This window comes from Phocoena phocoena, chromosome 7, assembly GCF_963924675.1.
Source record: "Phocoena phocoena chromosome 7, mPhoPho1.1, whole genome shotgun sequence".
Taxonomy (NCBI): domain Eukaryota; kingdom Metazoa; phylum Chordata; class Mammalia; order Artiodactyla; family Phocoenidae; genus Phocoena; species Phocoena phocoena.
In genome coordinates, this window is record NC_089225.1 from 54,235,439 (window position 1) to 54,256,066 (window position 20,628).

Here is a 20,628-nt window from a genome sequence, read left to right on the forward strand (position 1 = left end):
AGGAAGATCCCACATGCCGCAGAGCAGCTGGGCCCGTGAGCCAAGGCCGCTGAGCCTGCGCGTCCGGAGCCTGTGCTCCACAACGGGAGAGGCCACAACAGTGAGAGGCCCACGTACCGGAAAAAAAAAAAAAAAAGTCATGTACCAAAATGTTCATTGCAGCTCTATTTAGCCCAGAGATGGAAACAACCTGTGTCCATCATCAGATGAATGGATAAAGAAGATGTGGCACATATATACAATGGAATATTACTCAGCCATAAAAAGAAACGAAATTGAGCTATTTGTAATGAGGTGGATAGACCTAGAGTCTGTCATACAGAGTGAAGTAAGTCAGAAAGAGAGAGACAAATACCGTATGCTAACACATATATATGGAATTTAAGAAAAAAAATGTCATGAAAAACCTAGGGGTGAAACAGGAATAAAGACACAGACTTACTAGAGAATGGATTTGAGGCTATGGGGAGGGGCAAGGGTAAACTGTGACAAAGCGAGAGAGAGGCATGGACATATATACACTACCAAACGTAAGGTAGATAGCTAGTGGGAAGCAGCCGCATAGCACAGGGAGATCAGCTCCGTGCTTTGTGACCGCCTGGAGGGGTGGGATAGGGAGGGTGGGAGGGAGGGAGATGCAAGCAGGAAGAGATATGGGAACATATGTATATATATAACTGATTCATTTTGTTGTGAAGCTGAAACTAACATACCACTGTGAAGCAATTATTCTCCAATAAAGATGTTTAAAAAAATTAATTGCATGCTGGGTGAGGTGGGTATATAACCTATTGCTTAAGCCAGGACACTAAAAAAAAAAAAAAAAGCTTTTTAAGTATCTTTTTGTTAAAGTTTAGTCTACATGCAGAAAAGTATACATATAAATATATAGCTTAATGAATCTTCCCTCAGTGATTACCTATGTAACCAACACCTAGTTTGAAAATCAGATTATTAGCAGGAGCCCAGAAATCCCTCGTGAATTCCCTTCCAGTTGCTATACCCCTTCCTAACAAGGGCAACCAATATCTTGACTTTTCTTACTGCAGAGATGAGTGTTGCCTGTTGTTATACTTCATATCAATTGAATCATACAGTATATTCTTGTTTATGTCTGGTTTCTTGGCATTGACATTATACGTTGGTCCATATCATTGGGTGAAGTTCTAGTTTTAGTTCATTCATCCTCTTTGCTGTATATTATTCCATGGTGTGAATATATCACAATTTATTTATTCAATCTCTTAATGATGGACATTGGGAAGTTCCCAGGTTTTGGCTACAATGAATAGTGCTGTAATAATATTCTCGTACTTGTCTTTTGGGGAACTTATGTATAAACTTCTTTGGGGCATATACTCAGGAGTAGAATTACTTAGATCATAAGGTATGCATATGTTTTGCTTAAGTAGATGCTGCTAGTTTTCCAAAGTGTTTGTTCTCATTTAAACTCTTATCAGCAGAACATGAGCGTTCTGATTGTTTCACAACCTCTCCAATACTCAGTATTTTCCATATTTAGCCATTCAGATATATGGTAGAGGTATTCTCATTTCTTTGTTGACCAATGAAGTTGATATCTTTATTATGTTTATTAGTCACTTGGATATACTCTTTTGTGAAATACTTAGCTATACTCTTGGATATACTTTGTCTATTTAAATCTTTGCACATATTTTTCTATTGTTTAGTCTGTTTTTTTTCTTGTCAAATTAAGACACTTATATGAAGAAACCAGATCATAAGATTAAGAATTTCATTTTGGACATGTTGAGTTTAAAATATTTGAGAGGCATCTATATGGATATGTCAAGAAGCCATTGGATTATGTTGGTGTGGAGTTCAGAAGAAAGTTCTGGGCTGGAGATGAGAATTTTGGAGTCCCTACCATGCAGGTAGCATTTTAATGAAAGAGTGAATGAGATCACGCAGAGAGAGAGCAGAGAGAGGAAAAAATCCTAGGACTAAGCCTGAGAGGCAGCAAGGTTCGTTCATAAGTTGGGAGTAAAGAAGATGCCAGCAAAGAGCCCAAGAAGGAACCACTGAGAGGCAGGGAAGAGGGGGGAAGCAGAAGCCATGAGAAAAGGGTTTCACAAAAGGCAGTGTTCACTGTGTCGAACTGTTCATCTTGTGTTGATTAAAAAAACAGCACCGCTACATTCTGTCCACTTTTGTCTCTTTTTAGCCATCATCGTATACAGACTGCCATGGACCTGGAAATGCAGCAAGCTCCTGATGAAATCCATCCATGCAGGGTTAAACGCTGTTGCTGCCATTCTTGCAATTATTTCTCTGGTGGCTGTTTTTGATTTCCACAATGCCAGGAACATCCCCAATATGTATAGTCTGCACAGCTGGGTTGGACTGACAGCTGTCATTCTCTACATCTTACAGGTCAGTATCTCAGTGTTTCTTTTTAATTTTTTTAAAATTAATTTATTTTTGGCTGTGTTGGGTCTTTGTTTCTGTGTGAGGGCTTTCTCTAGTTGCAGCAAGCGGGGGCCACTCTTCATCGTGGTGCGCGGGCCTCTCACTATCGTGGCCTCTTTTGTTGCGGAGCGCAGGCTCCAGACGCGCAGGCTCAGTAATTGTGGCTCACGGGTCTAGTTGCTCCGCGGCATGTGGGATCTTCCCAGACCAGGGCTCGAACCCGTGTCCCCTGCATTGGCAGGCAGACTCTCAACCACTGCGCCACCAGGGAAGCCCTCTCAGTGTATTTCTAAACAAGACATAAAAAGTAAAACAATTCAGATACTTTCGATGTTTTCCATTCATTCATAGTTTCTTGGAAATCATTTCATTCCCACTAGTCACTGTTCCATTTGTTTCCATTATAAGTGTTTCCCCCTGAGGGGGCACCAGAACTGCAGAATTCAGTTATGAGCTTGAATGTAAGGGTTTAAATATGGACATATGTATGTAAGAAATTGCCATCTCATAATATCTAGGCTGCCATTGTTTGGACTTTAAATTCCATGTGCTGGATCAACTAGCATAGGCAAGAGCTATAGATTTCTTTCTCACATTCTCTGTCACTTCTATTTTCTCGGTTTAACTTTAAGAGTAAAGAGGTAAATTTTTATGTCTTTGTTAGATTTTGAAGGCTCAGTGATTATTTTATTTTCATTTCATTTATTAAATGTCTTCATTTACTAAAAACACATACTCTTTTTTAAGTATTTATTTATTTGGCTGTACCAGGTCTTTGTTGCCGCATGCGGTCTCTTAGTTGTGGCATGGGGGATCTAGTTCCCTGACCAGGGATCGAACCCAGGCCCCCTGCATTGGGAGCACGAGTCTTAACCACTGGACCACCCAGGGAAGTCCCCAAAAAACACATACTCTTAAGAGCACTATATTTAAATGTAAGTTAATGGAGTGAGATAGGAATTTGGCTGTTCTAGATCACAAAAGTAAAGGTTAATTTTTAATGTTTTTGGTGTTAACCATTTTGTTGAAAAATCTTTGTCAATTTTTTTGACAAACTATGTCAATTCACTTCCCTTGCTTAGTACATATATCCAACTCCTGATTGGGACATCATTGTGAACTTACTTTTCTGTGGATATAGGAGAAGAAACTGGAGTGAGTTCATAAAACCTCAAGGCATATTTTAGAATATATGAATGTATGACCTCTTTAAAAAAGGATCTCTTAGCAGACATGTATTTGTCATTTTTCTGCTTCTTAAAGTAAGGTTTTTAAAGGCTTAAGCCTTTTTGAATTTTAAGTAAAAGTTGATATCTATATGGACACTATTAATAATTTAAGTTTGCATTAGCATGCCTGGAGGTAGGGATTGGCAGATTGAAAGGTGCCAGACAGAAGGGGAGCATAGGGAGAACCCTGTATCAAACATGATCTTACTGATCAAGGAGGAACAAGGAGAATATCTCAAATTGGGTGGCTGAGCCTAGCCCAGATCTCCTGCCCTCAAAGTTGATTTTCCCTCAGTGTTCTCATCTGGGAGACAGTGTCCTCCTCTGCTGCCAGGTGGTGGACCCTCTCCCTTCAGAGAGTAGGATGGCAAGAGCAGGGGCCATTGAGATGCTGCCAGTTGCTTTGGGGAGCCCCTTGGTCTACTAGCATCTCTTCAGGACTTTCCTAGCTTTCTGTTCTGCTTTCAGCGGTTTGTTCCCCTCCCTTTGCCTCACCTCCTTTGTGCCACACCAGAATGCAGGATATTAGAGCCAGAGCGCAGTGTGAGGCATTCTGCTTACCTCACATAGTCCTTCAAGTGAGATAGTCTTTACAGATGCTGAGGACGCACAGGTTACACAGCAGGAGGCAGAGCTGGGACTTAGGTGCTGGTCTTTCCAATCCTGAGCTCTCCCCACATGGTCCTGCTGTTTCCACAACATCCCCACCATCACTCAGCCCGTGTTTGATCATCCTCAGTGGACGGCCATATTTCTGAGGAACAGAATGGAGACTACCCAAAACTTTATGTAGCTTGCCTGTGAGAGGGTTTATGGTTCTGAGTACAGTAGTTAAAATGAATTAGATAAAATGCCTTTAGTGCGTTAGTTATATGCCAAGGCATTCTCTGAACATCTGGAAAGATATGTATCAGAATGTTAACAGAAATGATCTCTAGGTGGCTGGATTCCAGTTGATTATTTTTCTTTTCACTTTTTGTATCTTCTAAATACACATGCATTTCTGTATAACAATAAAAGCTTTTAAAGCTAAAAAAAAAGTTTCCTATACTAGATATACCTTTTAATCTGGAATTTCTAAAAACCAATTTATACCATGCTCTATATCTTAATATATAAGATTAAGAAATATCTAGGAATTAGCAAAAAAGAGAATATTTATTGGAAAATATATGGGTCTTAGATAAAATGGTTCTCAGAGGAATATAGGCTTAAATGCCTTTATTTATTGAAAGAAAAACTTAAAATATGTAAATGGAGTATCCACTTAAGAAACTGAAGTTCAATTATATCTCGATAAAACCAGGAGAAAAAAAAAGAAACTAAAAGAGAACAGCAAAATATACAAGGAAAAGTAAACACCAAAAAAAAAAAAATCCGTGAACAGTTGTATTAGTTTTCTATTGTTGCCATAACAATTTACCACAAACGTAGTGGCTTAAAACAACCCAAATATATTACCTCACAGTTTCTCTACATCAGAAGTCCAGATTGGCTTGGCTGGTTTCTCTGCTCAGGGTCTCACAAGGTCAAAATCAAGGTGTTAGCTGGCCTGGGCTCTTATGGAAAGACTCTGGGGTAGAATCACCTCCCAAGCTAATTTAGGTTGTTGGCAAAATCTAGTTCCTTGTGGTTGTAAGACTGAGGTCCCTATACTCTCACTGACTGTGGGCTGAGGGTTGTCCTTAGCTCCTCTCTCTATTCCTTGCACATGGCCCCCTCTGTCTCACTGGCTTGGAATCTCTCTGAGATTCCTTCTTCCTTCCTTCTTTCTCCTCTTCATCTCTTCTTCCTCCAGCCAAAGTTCTCTGTTTTTGAAAGGGTTCATGTAATTAGATTGGGCTGCCCAGATAATCCAGGATTTTCTCCCAGTCAGAAAATCCATAACCTTAATTACATCAGCAAGGCATCTTTTGCCATGTAACATAACGTATTCATAGCTTGCAGGGATTAAGTTGTGGATATCTTTGGGAGGTGGCATGATTTAGCCTATCACAACCATAAATTAAAAATATAAGAAATTACAAATAAAATGAAAAGCTGGTTCTTTAAAACAAGTAGAATAAAATAGATAAACCACTGCAAATCTGATTGAAAAAAAGCACAATATACAACATTAAGAATAAGAAAGGGGCTTCCCTGGTGGCACAGTGGTTGAGAGTCCGCCTGCCGATGCAGGGGACACGGGTTCGTGTCCCGGTCCGGGAAGATCCCACATGCCGTGGAGCGGCTGGGCCTGTGAGCCGTGGCCGCTAGGCCTGCGCGTCCGGAGCCTGTGCTCCGCAACGGGAGAGGTCACATCAGTAAGAGGCTCATGTACCACAAAAAAAAAAAAAAAAAAAAAAAAAAAAAAAAAAAAGAAAGAAATATAGTCATAGATATAAATAATATTTTAAAATTAGGACAGTTTATTAAATTATTAATATATGGTAATATTCTTAAAAATCTTAAAGAAAGAAAAAAGGATTGTTTTCTTGCCAAATATAAACTACCAAATTTGACCCAAGAGGAACTAGAAAACCTAAACAGACCAATAACATTATAAGCAACTGGTAAGATCATTTGAAATCTATCACTAAAAAAGACATCAGGTCCAGATTGTTTTATACCTTTGACCTACAAGGAACAGATACTTTAAACTGATCCAGTACACTGGGAGGAAACAAACTCCTCTCAGATGTTGCCCCATTGTGCACTCCATACTTCATATCTAAGGTGGCAGCTCTGATGATAAACACCGTTACCAATATCAAACAGCGAACATCAGCTTAAACTGTGAAATACTGAAGACATTTCCATTAAATAAATAAGACATTGATGCTTGGTACCTTTGTCATTCAACTTTGTTTTAGAGGTTTTAGCTAATGCATAAGATAATGAAAAAAATCTGTATAAATAATAGAAAATTTGTGACTTTTTTCCTGTTTGCAGATCATATAATACATGTCTAGAAACACAAGAGATAGCTAAAATAATGAGAGAATTTGGAAAGGTATCTGGATATAAGATAGCCATGCAGAATCCAATAACTTTTGCCCATACTAGAAATGACCATTTAGAATAAGAAGTAGAATCCTGTAAATCTTATAGTAGAATACTATAAAAACTTATTGAAAAACAGAAAACATGGTAGGAATAGAAGGATACCATGTTACTGAAAGAGAAAAATTAATATAGAAATATCCTTCCCTCTTCAACTAATATTTATAGTTAATATATTCTAATTTTAAACCCAATGGGAGTTTTAAACTTTATGCAGAAGAACAAGTATCCAAGGATAACCAAGAAAATTTTGAAGAAGAGAAGGGAGACCTGCTTTATTCAAAACAAGGTATTCACATAGGAATAAACAAAATATATCCATGGCAAGAACAAAGAGGACAGAAACAGCCCAAGTGTGTATAAGAACTTTTTCTGTGACACTATGGTATTTCAATTTACCAGGAAAAGAATGCTTATTTAATCAATGTTACCTTCATAATTGGCTATCCATTTGGAAAAAACCAAACAAACAAAAAGACTCTACATCACACAAAAGAAAAAAAAATTCCAGATACAGTAGATTAAAGGTATGAGTATAAAAAATCCAAAATCAGTGAAAAGAGAAAAAGAAAATTAAGAAGCATATAATCTGTTTAATATTGAGGTAGGGGAGGCCATAAGGTTGACAAGAAATCTAAAAACCATAAAGGAAAAGAAAGACATTTATGACTACATAAAATTTTTTTAAAATTATAGTCATTTCTCAGTATCTTTGGGGGATTGTTTCCAGGACCCCCTCGGACACCAAAATCCAAGGATGCTCAAGTTTCTTGTATAAAATGGTGTAGTATTTGCATGTAACCTGCACACATCCTCCCATATACTTTAAATCATCTCTAGATTACTTACAGTACCTAATACAATGTAAATGCTCTGTAAATACAATGTAAATCCTATATAAATAGTTGCTGGTCTGCGGCCAATTCAAATTTTGCTTTTTGGAACTTTCCGGAATTTGTTTTTTTGGAATATTTTTGATCTGTGGTTGGTGGAATTTATGTATGCTGAGCCCGTGGCTATGGAGGGCTGACTGTATATATGACAAAAGATATTCAAGTCAGCAGGAACTGCACAAGGAGATATGGGGAATAATCATGTCATGTGTTAAGGGTTAATGTGTTTAATATACAAAACAACTCCTAAAAATTAATAATAAAAAGTCAACCTAATAGAGCAATGAACAAAAGAGTTGAACAGGCAGTTCAAAGAAGAATTAAATCACAATGAGCATATGATAAAATGTCCAACCTCACTAAGAAGTTAGGGAAATGTAAGTTAAAACAACAATAAAGTAACATTTTCTCCCATGAGACTGACAGAACAACAATAGTGATATCCATTGCTATCATAGATGTGAGGTAAGGATGAACTTCTGCCCTGCTGGTGGGAAAGTGAATTGCCACCGAATTAGGGAAGTAGTTTGTTAATATCTATTATTTTTTTAAAAAATAAACTTACTCTTACACAACATTGTAAATCAACCATACTCCAGTAAAAATTTAAAGTATATATATATATACTTTACAAAAGGAACTCTAAGAAGGATTTTTAGTGCGGCAATGTTTGCAGGAAACGGGAAGCAACCTAAATGTCCATCAACAAGGGAATGGCTAAATAATTTGTGGTAAATCCATGTTGAATATTATACAGCTGTTACAAAGAACATAACTATGTCTACTGATCAGGAGTGAAATCAGGGACTTCCCTGGTGGCGCAGTTGTTAAGAATCTGCCTGCCAATGCAGGGGACACGGGTTCCATCCCTAGTCCAGGAAGATCGCACATGCCGGGGAGCAACTAAGCCTGTGCACCACAACTACTGAGCCTGCGCTCTAGAGCCTACACTACTGAGCCCACGTGCCACAGTTACTGAGGCCCGCAACGCCTAGAGCCTGTGCTCCGCAACAAGAGAAGCCACCGCAATGAGAAGCTCACTCACCACAACGAAGAGTAGCCCCTGCTCACCACAACTAGAGAAAGACCGTGCGCAGCAACAAAGACCCAACACAGCCAAAAATAAATAGATAAATAAATATTTTTTTAAAAAGGAGGAAAGAAAGGGGGATAGCAACAAAGCAATACAACCAATACAAGCTGAAAAGTCTTCACCCTTCCTCGTGTTTGTCTATGAATTGCAAAGCATTTTAAGTTGTAGGTATTTTTTCTACTTGTGAGATCTAGCCTCTGGGGGATTTCTAAAATAATAACAAACCATTGTGTGTATGTAGAAGTTATGAATCATAATAAAGTTAACTCTCATGATTCCACCGTCCAACTTAATTTAGAAAACATAGAACACCTCCTCACCCCCAACTTGATCCCACATCTTTCTACCTATCCCAACCCCTGGAGGTAACCATTCTCCAGAAGTTTTTTTCTCATTCCTGTTTTTCTTTATAATTTTACCACATACTGTAAATTCCCAAACAATATGTTTAGTTTTTATTTTTTACTTTTTAAAAAGCAGTATCAAATGTGTTCAATTACAACTTTTTTTTTCTTTCTACTGATTCAACTATATTGATTCCTCTAGGTGTAGTTTATTCATTTTTACTTGTTTTTTTTCCTCAAAGAATTTTTTTTTTAATTCATTTATTTTTGGCTGCTCTGGTTCTTCGTTGCTGTGCGCAGCGAGTAGGGGTTACTCTTTGTCGCGGTGCACAGGCTTCTCATTGCGGTGGCTTCTCTTGTTGTGGAACACGGGCTCTAGGCGCGCAGGCTTCAGTAGTTGCGACACCTGGGATCAGTAGTGGTGGCACACGGGCTTAGTTGCTCTGTGGCATGTGGGATCTTCCTGGACCAGGGCTTGAACCCATGTCCCCTGCATTGGCAGGTGGATTCTTAACCACTGTGCCACCAGGGAAGCCCTTCATTTTTACTTTTGTATTCCACTGTATAAATACGACATACATTTACTTATCTATTCTCCTGCTATTAGACATTTGGGCAATTTTCAATTGTTTTCTGTTACAAACAATGCTGCACTGAACATTCATATACACACCTCTTGGTCCTCATATGCAAAGGTTTCTCTGGCAGTATACTTAGGACTGCAGTTATATACTCAGTCTAAAAGAGTAACATCAACTTGTTTGCCAAAGTGGATGACCCAAGTATGTTCCTGCCAGCAGCAAATAAGAGTTCCCATATGGCACATCCTTGCCAGCATGCATCCTCTTCAAACTTAAAATATTGCCAAACTAGTGGGTATAAAAGGGTGTCTTCTTGTGGTTTTATTGTTTATTTCACTGATTGCTTATGGTTCACCTCTAAAAAAATACCTGTTCATGTCGTTTGTCCATTTCAAAAATGAGTTTGTTTTCCTTTTTCTTAAAGATTTATAGGTGTTCTGTGTCAAATTCCTTTTCACTTATATGTATTGCATATATCTTCAAGCTTTTGAAACTTGTATTTTCTCTTTTGTTAGTACTTTTTGACAAATAGGAATTCTCAATTTTTTTTTTTTTTTTTTTTTTTTTGCGCGGGCCTCTCACTGTTGTGGCCTCTCCCGTTGCGGAGCACAGGCTCCGGACGCACAGGCTCAGCGGCCATGGCTCACAGGCCCAGCCGCTCCGCGGCATGCGGGATCCACCCGGACCGGGGCACGAACCCGTGTCCCCTGCATCGGCAGGCAGACTCTCAACCACTGCGCCACCAGGGAAGCCCAGGAATTCTCAATTTTAATGAAATGAATTAATCATCTTTTCCTTTAAGGTTATTATTTTTTGTTTTGATGCCTTGTGTATGAAATCCTTCCCTACCCTGAGGTCAAAACAAACGAGATTCTCAGGTTCTACTCCAGACCTCCTGGATCAGAAAGTCTGGGTTGGTTGGGGGCGGGGGCGAGCCCAGTAGTATGTGCTTTCATAGGCCCGACAGGTGATTCAGAGGCGCACTGATATTTGAGAGCAATTGGTCTAAGAGAAAAGCCTACAAATAGCCAAGAGGTTACATTACAGTAATATTATTGGAAACTTTAATTTCTCTTATGTTTTCTAAGAATATTAAAGTTTTGTCTTTAAGTACTTAATTCATTTAGAAGTAACTTAGCTCATGAAGTGATATTGTTATCTAGCTTCATTTTTTTCCATAATGATAAACTCTTTCCCTGGCATCATTTATTGACTCGTCCCTGTCTTTGCCACTTATCTGCACTGCCAGTTTTGTCGTATGTCTTTTCCTCTGCGTCTTAGCCAGTGGAATTGAAGAGTATAGAAGTATATAGAAGTATTTACAAGGTATAGAATAGAGATAGAGATAAAAATCTTTGAATTGTTCTTATTTTAAAGAGAATACTTCTAATATTTCACTATTCAGTGCAGATGTTTCACATTTCCTCTAATTCCAGTTTGTGAAACCATTTTGTTTTTCTTTCGAAATCATGAATGGATGTAGAATTTTTTGTGTATGTTGAGATGAATATGGTTTTTCCTCTTTAATTTGTTAATGTAATCAATCACATCATTAGATTTTCTAATATTAAACTTGGGTGAATTGAAAACATTTTTAATTGTTTCAAGATTCTCTTTTGCCTTCTGAAATATTCAGATTCTTATCTCCGGTTGTTTTATTTGTGTGCTAACTAGGCTTCTCAGAAATGTCATGTCACAACGTTCTGACTTTTGTTTAGCAGGAGAAAATGTGGTCCCTGGCTTCTTCCTTGCTCAGATCCAGAGAGCTGGTAGTATTTAAGAACACAGGACTTGGACTCAGGAAGACCTCAGTTTGAATCAGTTTCATTCATTTGTAATTTGTGACCTTGGACATGTTATTGAACTCTTTTGGACTTAGTTTGCTCACCTAGAAATTAAGATTTTCATACATCCTTCACATCATAAGAACCAAAGACAAATAATGCATGGAAAGGCTCAGCCTAGGGCTTAGCATACTGGAATGACACAAGTAAGCTGTTGTTATTAGAAGTGTAAGTCTTGTGGTAGGCTCCTTTATGACCTGAAGATGGCATTTTTCATATCAACTATAGATCATAGACACCTTCATGGTTGAGAATATGCATTTTATGTCATTGAAATTTTATTCCTAAATCCATCCATTTATTCAACAGAGTTAAATACCTGCTATGCGTCAGATACCTGTCTAAGTTATGGGGCATACACTGTTCCACAAGACACGCACGGGCCCAAAGAGACATGTTCTCTGCCCTCATGAAGCTTACAGGGGAAGATAGGTCATTGAGTATTTGGTAGATTGGATGGGTGTGGAGTGTTCTAGGAGAGCTCTCATATGGTATAGAGAATAATGGAAGTCAGATCAAGAATTGGAGTCATGAGGTCTGTGGTCAAAGCGGAAAGAGTATTCTATGAATGGATTAGTATATGGGTAAAAATTTGCTTTATTTGAGAAACCAGAAGGAGTTTGAGCTGCCTGGAATGGGGTATGGAAGATGAATTGGAGGCTGGACAGGGGTAAATTTAGGGAGACTAGGTTGAAGATGTTTACAAAGGTTCTGATGAGAAATGATGGTGGCCTGGAGGAGTAGCAATAGCAGTTAGCAAAGTGTATAGTTCCTAAAGATATTTAGGAGGTAGAATTAATGAGATTTGGAAAGTCAGTGATACAGGGGATGAAAGAGAGTCACTTTCAGGCTTGAAAAAGTGGGGGTGGGATGAGAAAGGGAACATTAGAGGGGGAGGAGAGGGCTTTAGGAGTGCCAGATGCTACTGAGAAGTCAAGGAAAATAAGGTCTAAAAACTATCCATTGGATTTAGTGATCTGGAAGTCACTGATGACCCTGGAGAGCAGTTTCCTTGGTGGGCAGAAGCCAGATTTCAGTAAATTGAACAGGAAATAGAAGGTGATGTTGACTGAAAGAAAATGCACAACATAAGAGCTGTGAGTTTAAGTTTTATTCAGGGTCTTACTGAGGACTATAGTGTGGGAGACAATCACTCAGTAGCTCTGAGTAAACTGCTCCAAAGAGGTAGGAGAGAAGCCAGTAAGTATATATGTGATTTGGGGCTTGGGAATACATGCAGTCAAGTAACATCTTGGTAAAAGATTACTGCTAGTCCCAAAGGACAGATATCTCAAGTTTATGACTTTAGTGTTTTTCTAATGTATGGGAAGATGCAAGAGTCTGAGCTTATTGGAATTCTTCTTGAGATGTACATCTAACTATCTAAGGGGCCTATTTGTCCAAAGAACAGAGCATCCTGTTTATGTCTTCCTTTCCTCTGTCTGTTGGTCAGTGACTACAGCAGGTTAATCCTTATAGAATTGGGTATTGAGCAAAATTCTCTTTTTTCCTCCTTTGTTTACAGTGAGAAAATAGAGACAACTCAATAAAGAGGTTTGGGTAAGAAGGGGAAGCGAAAGAGAGGTTGGTAACTGGTCAGAGACAAGAGTCAAGTCAGGTGCTTGGGTGCTTTCTTTTTTACTTCATTTTGTTGGGAGAAGCTTGGACATGTTAAAATGCTCACTGGATAGCACCATAGAGAAGGAAAGGTAGTGAATACTGGAGAGATGCAATAATTTATAGCTATGTCTTCAAGAAGTAGATTGTGGAGACTGCTGGAAAATTGGAGGACACCAACTCAATTGCAACTGAAGAAGGAAAGGAATTGTTCGCTTGGGATGGTTTTTTGGTTTGTTTCGTTTGGTGGCAGAAAAATAAGGCTCTTCTCTGAAGTTGCCTCTGTTTTCCCATGAGGTGGTAGTAGGATCATCTGCCAATAGTGGGGAGGCACACAAGAGAGCCAGAGGTTTGTGTCTGGGAGGAACATGGAGGACCAGTTGATAAATCATACAGTAGAAGGATTGTTGAGCAGCACTGAAGTGCTTATAGCCATGAGCATCGTAACCATGAATTTATAGCGACGCTAGTCCCCTTGACTGCATGATTTACTCCAGTGGGACCTAGCATACCAGGGGTAGTCCTGAAGATGTCTGAGCCAGGTTGAGGTATTGCCAGGTGGACTTGATAAAAGACAGTGCAGCAAGAAAATGTAGGATATTGACAGGAGACTTCAATTTGAATGTCTGTCATTTCTTTTTACAAAAAACTATGGACATATTCTAGTTGGTTCTGATTAGGTGTTTTTACCCCTAGAAAACGTGCCGTTATGTTTGAAAAACACAACTTGCAAATAACCTAAGACAGAGCTTCTCAAAGGACAGAGCTTCTCAAAAGACAGAGCTTCCCTAGGACAGCAGCATTAGCATTACCAGGGGAGTTAGAAATAGATTCTTAGGCTCCACTCTAGACCTACTGAGTCAGAAACTCTAGGGATGTGGCCCAGAAATATGTGCTTTAAATGAAGTGATGAGTGAATATAGTTATCCTTCAGTATCCGCGAGGGATTGATTCCAGGACCCCCATGGATACCAAAATCTGTGGATGCTCAAGTCCCTTATATAAAATGGTGTAGGGACTTCCCTGGTGGCACAGTGGTTGAGAATCCGCCTGCCAGTGCAGGGGAAACGGGTTCAAGCCCTGGTCCAGGAAGATCCCACATGCTGTGGAGCAACTAAACCCATGCACCACAACTGCTGAGCCTGCACTCTAGAGACCGTGTGCCACAACTACTGAAGCCCATGCACCTAGAGCCTGTGCTCTGTAGCAAGAGAAGCCACCACAATGAGACGCCTGCATACTGCAACGAAGAGTAGCCCCCGCTCGCCACAACTAGAGAAAGCCCGTGCGCAGCAACAAAGACCCAATGCAGCCAAAAATAAATAAATAAATTTATTTTAAAAAAATGGTGTAGTATTTGCATATAACCCATGCATATCCTCCTGTATACTTTAAATCATCCCTAGGTTACTTGTAATACCTAATACAATGTAAATGCTATGTAAAAAATTGCCTGGCAAATTCAAATTTTGCTTTTTGGAACTTTCTGGAAATTAAAAAAAATATTTTCCATCAGGGCTTCCCTGGTGGCGCAGTGGTTGAGAGTCTGCCTGCCGATGCGGGGGACACAGGTTCGTGCCCCGGTGTGGGAGGATCCCACGTGCCGCGGAGCGGCTGGGCCAGTGAGCCATGGCCGCTGGGCCTGCCGTCTGGAGCCTGTGTTCCGCGATGGGAGAGGCCGCGGCAGTGAGAGGCCCGCGTACCAAAAAAAAAAAAAAAAATTTTCCATCAGCAGTTGGTTGAATCTCTGCTGGCTATATATACAATAGCAGAAAAATGAAGTGGAGCTGGGAGGAGCCTCCATATAATAATCTGTAAATCACTTGATTCACATTAAATCCACCTGTACCCTTAAAAAAAAGCAAATCATACCTAATACAAAAGCTAGCTAAGCAGATGTTTCCTCGTCTCATTAATGACTTTTGCAAATAAAAGCTTTTATTATGTCTAAAAGTTTACACATCTCTTTTTTTAAAAAACTCATCTGTTTCATAAAGTGAGATAAAACTGGCATAGTAAAATACATTTGTATCTTTAAAGGACAATAATAATTAACTGAGAAAAGCCCAGATATCTAACACAGGAACTTTAAAAGTAAACTTTCATTGTATATTTCTAATTATAAAAGTAATATACATTTATTTAAAATTTTATAAAATCAGAAAAATGGAAAGAAAAATCCTCAAATCACTGATAATGCCATAATCTAGAGATATCATTATATTTTGGTTTATTTCCTTTAGGCTCTTATTATACCCATGAATATATAGTTAAGAAAAAATTTTAAGCATAATTAGAATCATACTACATCTTCACTTTCATATCTAAATAATAACTTTTTAAATGAGATTTTACTTTTCTTTACCTCTCCTAAGAACTCCATAGTGGTGAAGAGCAGTTTTCTGTAGGTGATGGTTCCTAAACTCTGGAGCACTTCGTTTGCACTTAATAAGTGTTTGTAGACTGAAGGTAGCAGTCTACTGCCTTCACTTTTAGGGATTTTCCAGAATGCACTTAACCCATATCTCTGAAATAACTTGAGCGAATCAAAAGCAGTGGTCTTCAGACTGCAACATGTAGCAAGAATCACCCTGGCATTCCATCAAAATGCAGATTCCTAAACCCTACTTCCAGAAATTCTGATTTAGCAGATTTGGATGTGGCACAGGGATCTCTTTAAATAAACACCTTAAGAGTTTCTGTTACAGGTCTTCTATGAGCAACATTTCAAGAAACACTGACTTAAAGGGACTTAAGGATTTTGTAATATTCAGTCCACTAGGATTTAAGTTGCCCTATTACTTGTAAGATAGTAAGGCTAAGATGGTTAAAAGGAAATAAAGAATGATTAATATAAATTTTAACTTTTTATAAGCTATTATACATTTGCATAATTTGGAACACTTTTAATCAAAGTTAAGTGTTCTGTAATTTTTTCCTTTCCTTTTAAAAGTAATTTTCTGTTGTTGAAAAAAAAGTGTTTTCATGGGGAAAGTAAGATTTAGGAGAGTTAAATCGTCCTGGTGTCCTGTACGCAAATTTCTGGTGTCCCATCTACTTAGATCATTAAGCTTTATGGGATTACAAGAGACACACATGATAAATCCTGAAAGAAATAAGAGAAAACAGTAAGAATCATTCAAAACAATAAGAATCTTAGGAATAGAAAGGCAGGATAACAGGAATATGGAAAAATATATATATTTACATGGATAAGTCACAGAAAAGATATGGTGACTTACTCGTAGAAATGTATTTGTGCTAAATCCTTGACAGTCACTCACCTGAGCCCCATTTTTGTATAGAAAGCACAACCTGTACATCAGGATGCTTACCCTTTGATACTAAAAGAATCACTAAAGATCACTGAAGGAGAATTAGGAACACTGAACCACCAAGGGGGACTCTCTGAACCATTTCTAATATACTCAGGCATCTGTGGTATTAATGGACAATAAAATATACAAACCAGCCTATTGCATGCATTTTCAGTTACTTTCCATTCATTACTGTTGCCTTTAATCTGATTCTAAATGTGTTTTAGGGCATCACACCCCTTCTGCCTTCATTCCTCTCTGTCCCCCTTTAGTCCTTTGATATCAATCAGGAAAAATGAACAGTGACGCTAGTGTTTCTCCTCATTCTCATAGTTGTTTTGTTAGAGTGGTAGATACCAAAGAGATACCTGAAAAAGAAGTCCCTTTAAACTCAGTAACTCAATGGTCACTGAGTCATCTTTATTTTCTGGAGGAGAAGAGATTACTTAATGGGCAGGGGTCTGGGGCAACAAAACAAAACTGTGAAAACATTAACAGACTTTAGTTTACATAATAATCTTGTTGTCTTGTCTGCAGAGAAGTATCCCACTAGGGATTTAATTATCAAGGAAATGGAGAGAATTTTCTGCAGAACTCATTTCTTCCTCATAAAACAAAATTGCCAGGTTTTTTCCACATAGTTTTTTAGGTTGCACTGAATAAATGTGTTCTATTGTATTTAGATTTAGTGACTTAAAAATCTTTTACTTCCCTTCCTACTTGGCAACCTTAAGGAAATTGATAAAAAGCAAATAAGTATCAGAATGTTCACTGTAGCCTTGTTAATGATAGCAAAAACTAGAAACAGAAATTTCCATTAATGGGGAACTGAATAATTTGTTACAGTCTTAGAATGTCAGCCATTAAAAAGAATAAACTAGATACATGCATCGATATGAAAAGATCTCCAAGCTACACTATTCAGGGAAAAAAGCAATATGCAGAACAAATATGTATAGTAAAATCCCACTTGTACTTTAAAAAACTGTCCCCCTCTCTCTCTTTTTTAAAAAATTTTATTGAAATATAGTTGATTTACAATGTGTTAGTTTCAGGTATACAGCAAGGTGATTCAGTTTTATATATATATATATATGTATGTATATATACACACACACTATATATATATACACATACATACACATATATATATTCTTTTTTAGATTCTTTTCCATTATAGGTTATTACAAGGTATTAAGTATAGTTCCCTGTGCTATACAGTAGGTCCTTGTTTATCTGTGCTGTTTATACAGTAGTGTGTATATTTTAATCCCAGCCTCCTATTTCATCCCTTTGGTAACCATAAGTTTGTTTTCTATGTCTGACTTACTCTCTCTTTAAACACACATGTGTGCACACACACATGCTTGTTTAGTCATAGAAATTTTCTGGAAGGATACTCGAGAGAGTGAGTGGAACTGGAATGGGGAAACTTCATTTTATGCCCTTGGTTCTATATGAAGTGTTTTCTCATTTTGTACATATTGCTTCTATAATAATTTTAAAATCAGTTAAAACTTACAATTAATTGATAACTTTTGTACTTTTTGATGTTTAGCTTCTCCTAGGTTTTTTTGTCTTTCTGCTTCCTTGGGCTCCACTTTCTCTCCGAGCACTTCTCATGCCCATACATGTTTATTCTGGACTTCTCGTCTTTGGAACAGTGATTGCAACAGTACTTATGGGAGTGACGGAGAAACTGATTTTTGCCCTGTAAGTTGCATAGTTTTCCTAATTGCAAATCTTAAGCTACAAAATGTTAAATACTTGTTCATTGGACAAATATAAATGTAACAAAAATTTTTAAATGTTGAAAATAAAAAATTTAAATATTTTTAAAAATGTATTATATTATACATGTGATATAACATTAATAATGCTTGGAAGAAAAGCCAAACAGTCCAACAAATTGTACTACTCTTACAAAACAACTATTGAAGTTATGCATGCCCTTTCAGTCATTTTGATGTGTATGTTTTTATTTTAACTGTAATTATGATATACCTACATTTTTGTATCATTTTTTAAATTTTAAGTGATACAGGTGTTTTAGATGCTATATTATTTTCATACTTATGATTTTTAACAATTTCATACTAATCCATTGAGTGAATTATAGCATATCTTAAATTTCTTCTTAATGTCAAGCTTTAAGGGAATTTACATTGAAGCTGTACCAGTGTGCATTTTGAGCAGATAAATTCAAGACTGTTTGGCATGTTGCTGTATCACCCTAATTTTTTTTAATTTAATTTTATTTTTTTATACAGCAGTTTCTTATTAGTTACCTATTTTATACATATTAGTGTATATATGTCAATCCCAATCTCCCAATTCATCCTCCTCCTACCCCCCCAGCTTTCCCCCCTTGGTGTATCACCCTATTTGTAATTGGACACACTCTCTCCTTTTTTGTAGGAAAAATCCTGCATACAGTACATTCCCACCAGAAGGTGTTTTCACAAATACCCTCGGCCTTCTGATTCTGGTGTTTGGGGCGCTCATTTTTTGGATAGTCACCAGACCACAATGGAAACGTCCTAAAGAACCAAATTCTGTCCTTCTTCAGCCAAACGGAGGCGCTCCAGAGGGAATGGAAGGTTCCATGGCAATGAACTTTGGCAATATGGACAAATCAGATTCAGAGTTAAACAGTGAAGCAGCAGCAAGAAAAAGAAACATCACCCTTGATGAGGCTGGACAGAGATCCACCATGTAAAATGGGCTAGAGATGTAGCCATATAACTTCCATTAGTTCTACAGTTTAGCTTCTCTTATTTAGCTGTAAGATGATTGAGCTCCACAGACTCAATATTTATTCTAATCATAAAGTAGGATTTCTTGAAAGCATTTGTATTGATTGAGGCCTATGAACTTACCTGAATTGGAAGGGAGATGATCAATGTAAATAACAGCAGGTGTAAACTGTGGTTATATTACCTTGTTCTTGTTGAGGACCAAAGCATTTAGCACAGTGCCTGGCATAGAACAGATGATCAAAATGTATCTATCGGTTGGTAAATTTGATAAACTGGCAGCTTCCCTGGCCTCTTGTCATGCAGTCATTTTCTGCTAATTCTGGGAGTCCAGTTGTAAAGTTTTGGAATCAGATCATGCATATGTGGGACAGGGTTAATGCTACACAGATGTCATGACTAGAGCACAGAAAAAAATTTAGGAAAGTAACTGGTTCCCTTTTCCCTGTGCCTACCCTTTGCTTCCTCCCCAGCTGGTTTATCCTTAGATTGGCCCTGGAGACCAGGGTTTATATTAGGGCATTTTGGAGCAGTGATAGGGCTGTAGGTAGCTGAAGATCTTGCCTGGTTGGACCTGGAAGTTTTTCCAAAACTGACTTAATCCCAAGGCTTCCTTGGGTTTGGTATACTTTATGATCCAGATTCTAAACTTAATTAGGATGAGAATATGCCTGAATGCTTAAGCAGTATAAACTACTCCACAAACCTTAAAGAGCACTTTTCCCCAAGTTTCTGGTTTTTCTAAACATGGAACTTAGTGTCAGACACTATTCTAAGCACTTTATAAATCTTAGCTAATTCAATCCCCAGACAAAACTGTTGTGGTAGGCACCATTAAAAGCTCCATTTTACAGATGAGAGATCTGAGGCTTGGAGAGGTTAGTAACTTGCCCAAGGTCACACATCTCATAAGTGGTGAAACTGAGATTCAAAACCTGGCAGTTTGGCACCTCAGGTCAGTCCATGATCCTAACCACCTCACTATGCTGTTTTTTCTGTTACATGCTAATTTATACCTGTTTTGACCCACCCGTGGATAAACCTCATTTGGTGGAATGCAGTAGAAGTTAAAATTTACCTTCTGGCTCTGTTTCCAAGGCAGATTTCCCAAATAACCAAGGAGAAAGGCCTACCCTTACCTGGAAATTCATCATGGGCACCCTGCCACGGCCAACAAGCCATGGCTTACCTTGATGCCCCTTTGATCTTAAAACTGTCTTGGTAGCAAAGAAAGGTTTAGGCAAGAATATCGCTGCTGAACAGATTTGGGTTTGGAGATAGGAGAGATGGACTTCATGGTCTGCCCTTCCCCAGGGGCAAAAGCTAGGGTCCCTCCTGATTTGGGTGGAATTTTAGAGGACATCTTGTGCTTTGGTTCTCAGTAGCGAATTAAGACTCAGAGATGACAGTTTTCATGCATGAGACCTCTGTCTAGGCTCTGGGCTGACTTAAATTAAAACCTAGAGTGGCGCCTATGCTGAA

General features: G+C 38.2%; 1 protein-coding gene across 2 annotated transcripts in view; it reads left to right on the forward strand.

Moving 5' to 3' along the window:
* Window positions 1-20,386, forward strand: part of CYBRD1 (cytochrome b reductase 1) — a 40,551-nt gene extending 20,165 nt beyond the window's left edge. Inside the window, exons 2-4 of one of the 2 annotated variants that reach the window (XM_065880642.1) lie at window positions 2,186-2,394; window positions 17,949-18,103; window positions 18,809-20,386. In XM_065880642.1, the coding sequence (XP_065736714.1) occupies window positions 2,186-2,394; window positions 17,949-18,103; window positions 18,809-19,109 (665 nt within the window). In that variant the 3' untranslated portion in view covers window positions 19,110-20,386. The remainder of the gene's footprint in view (window positions 1-2,185; window positions 2,395-17,948; window positions 18,104-18,808) is intronic. The other variant, XM_065880643.1, reaches the window with a different exon arrangement.
* Window positions 20,387-20,628: the final 242 nt, after the last annotated feature.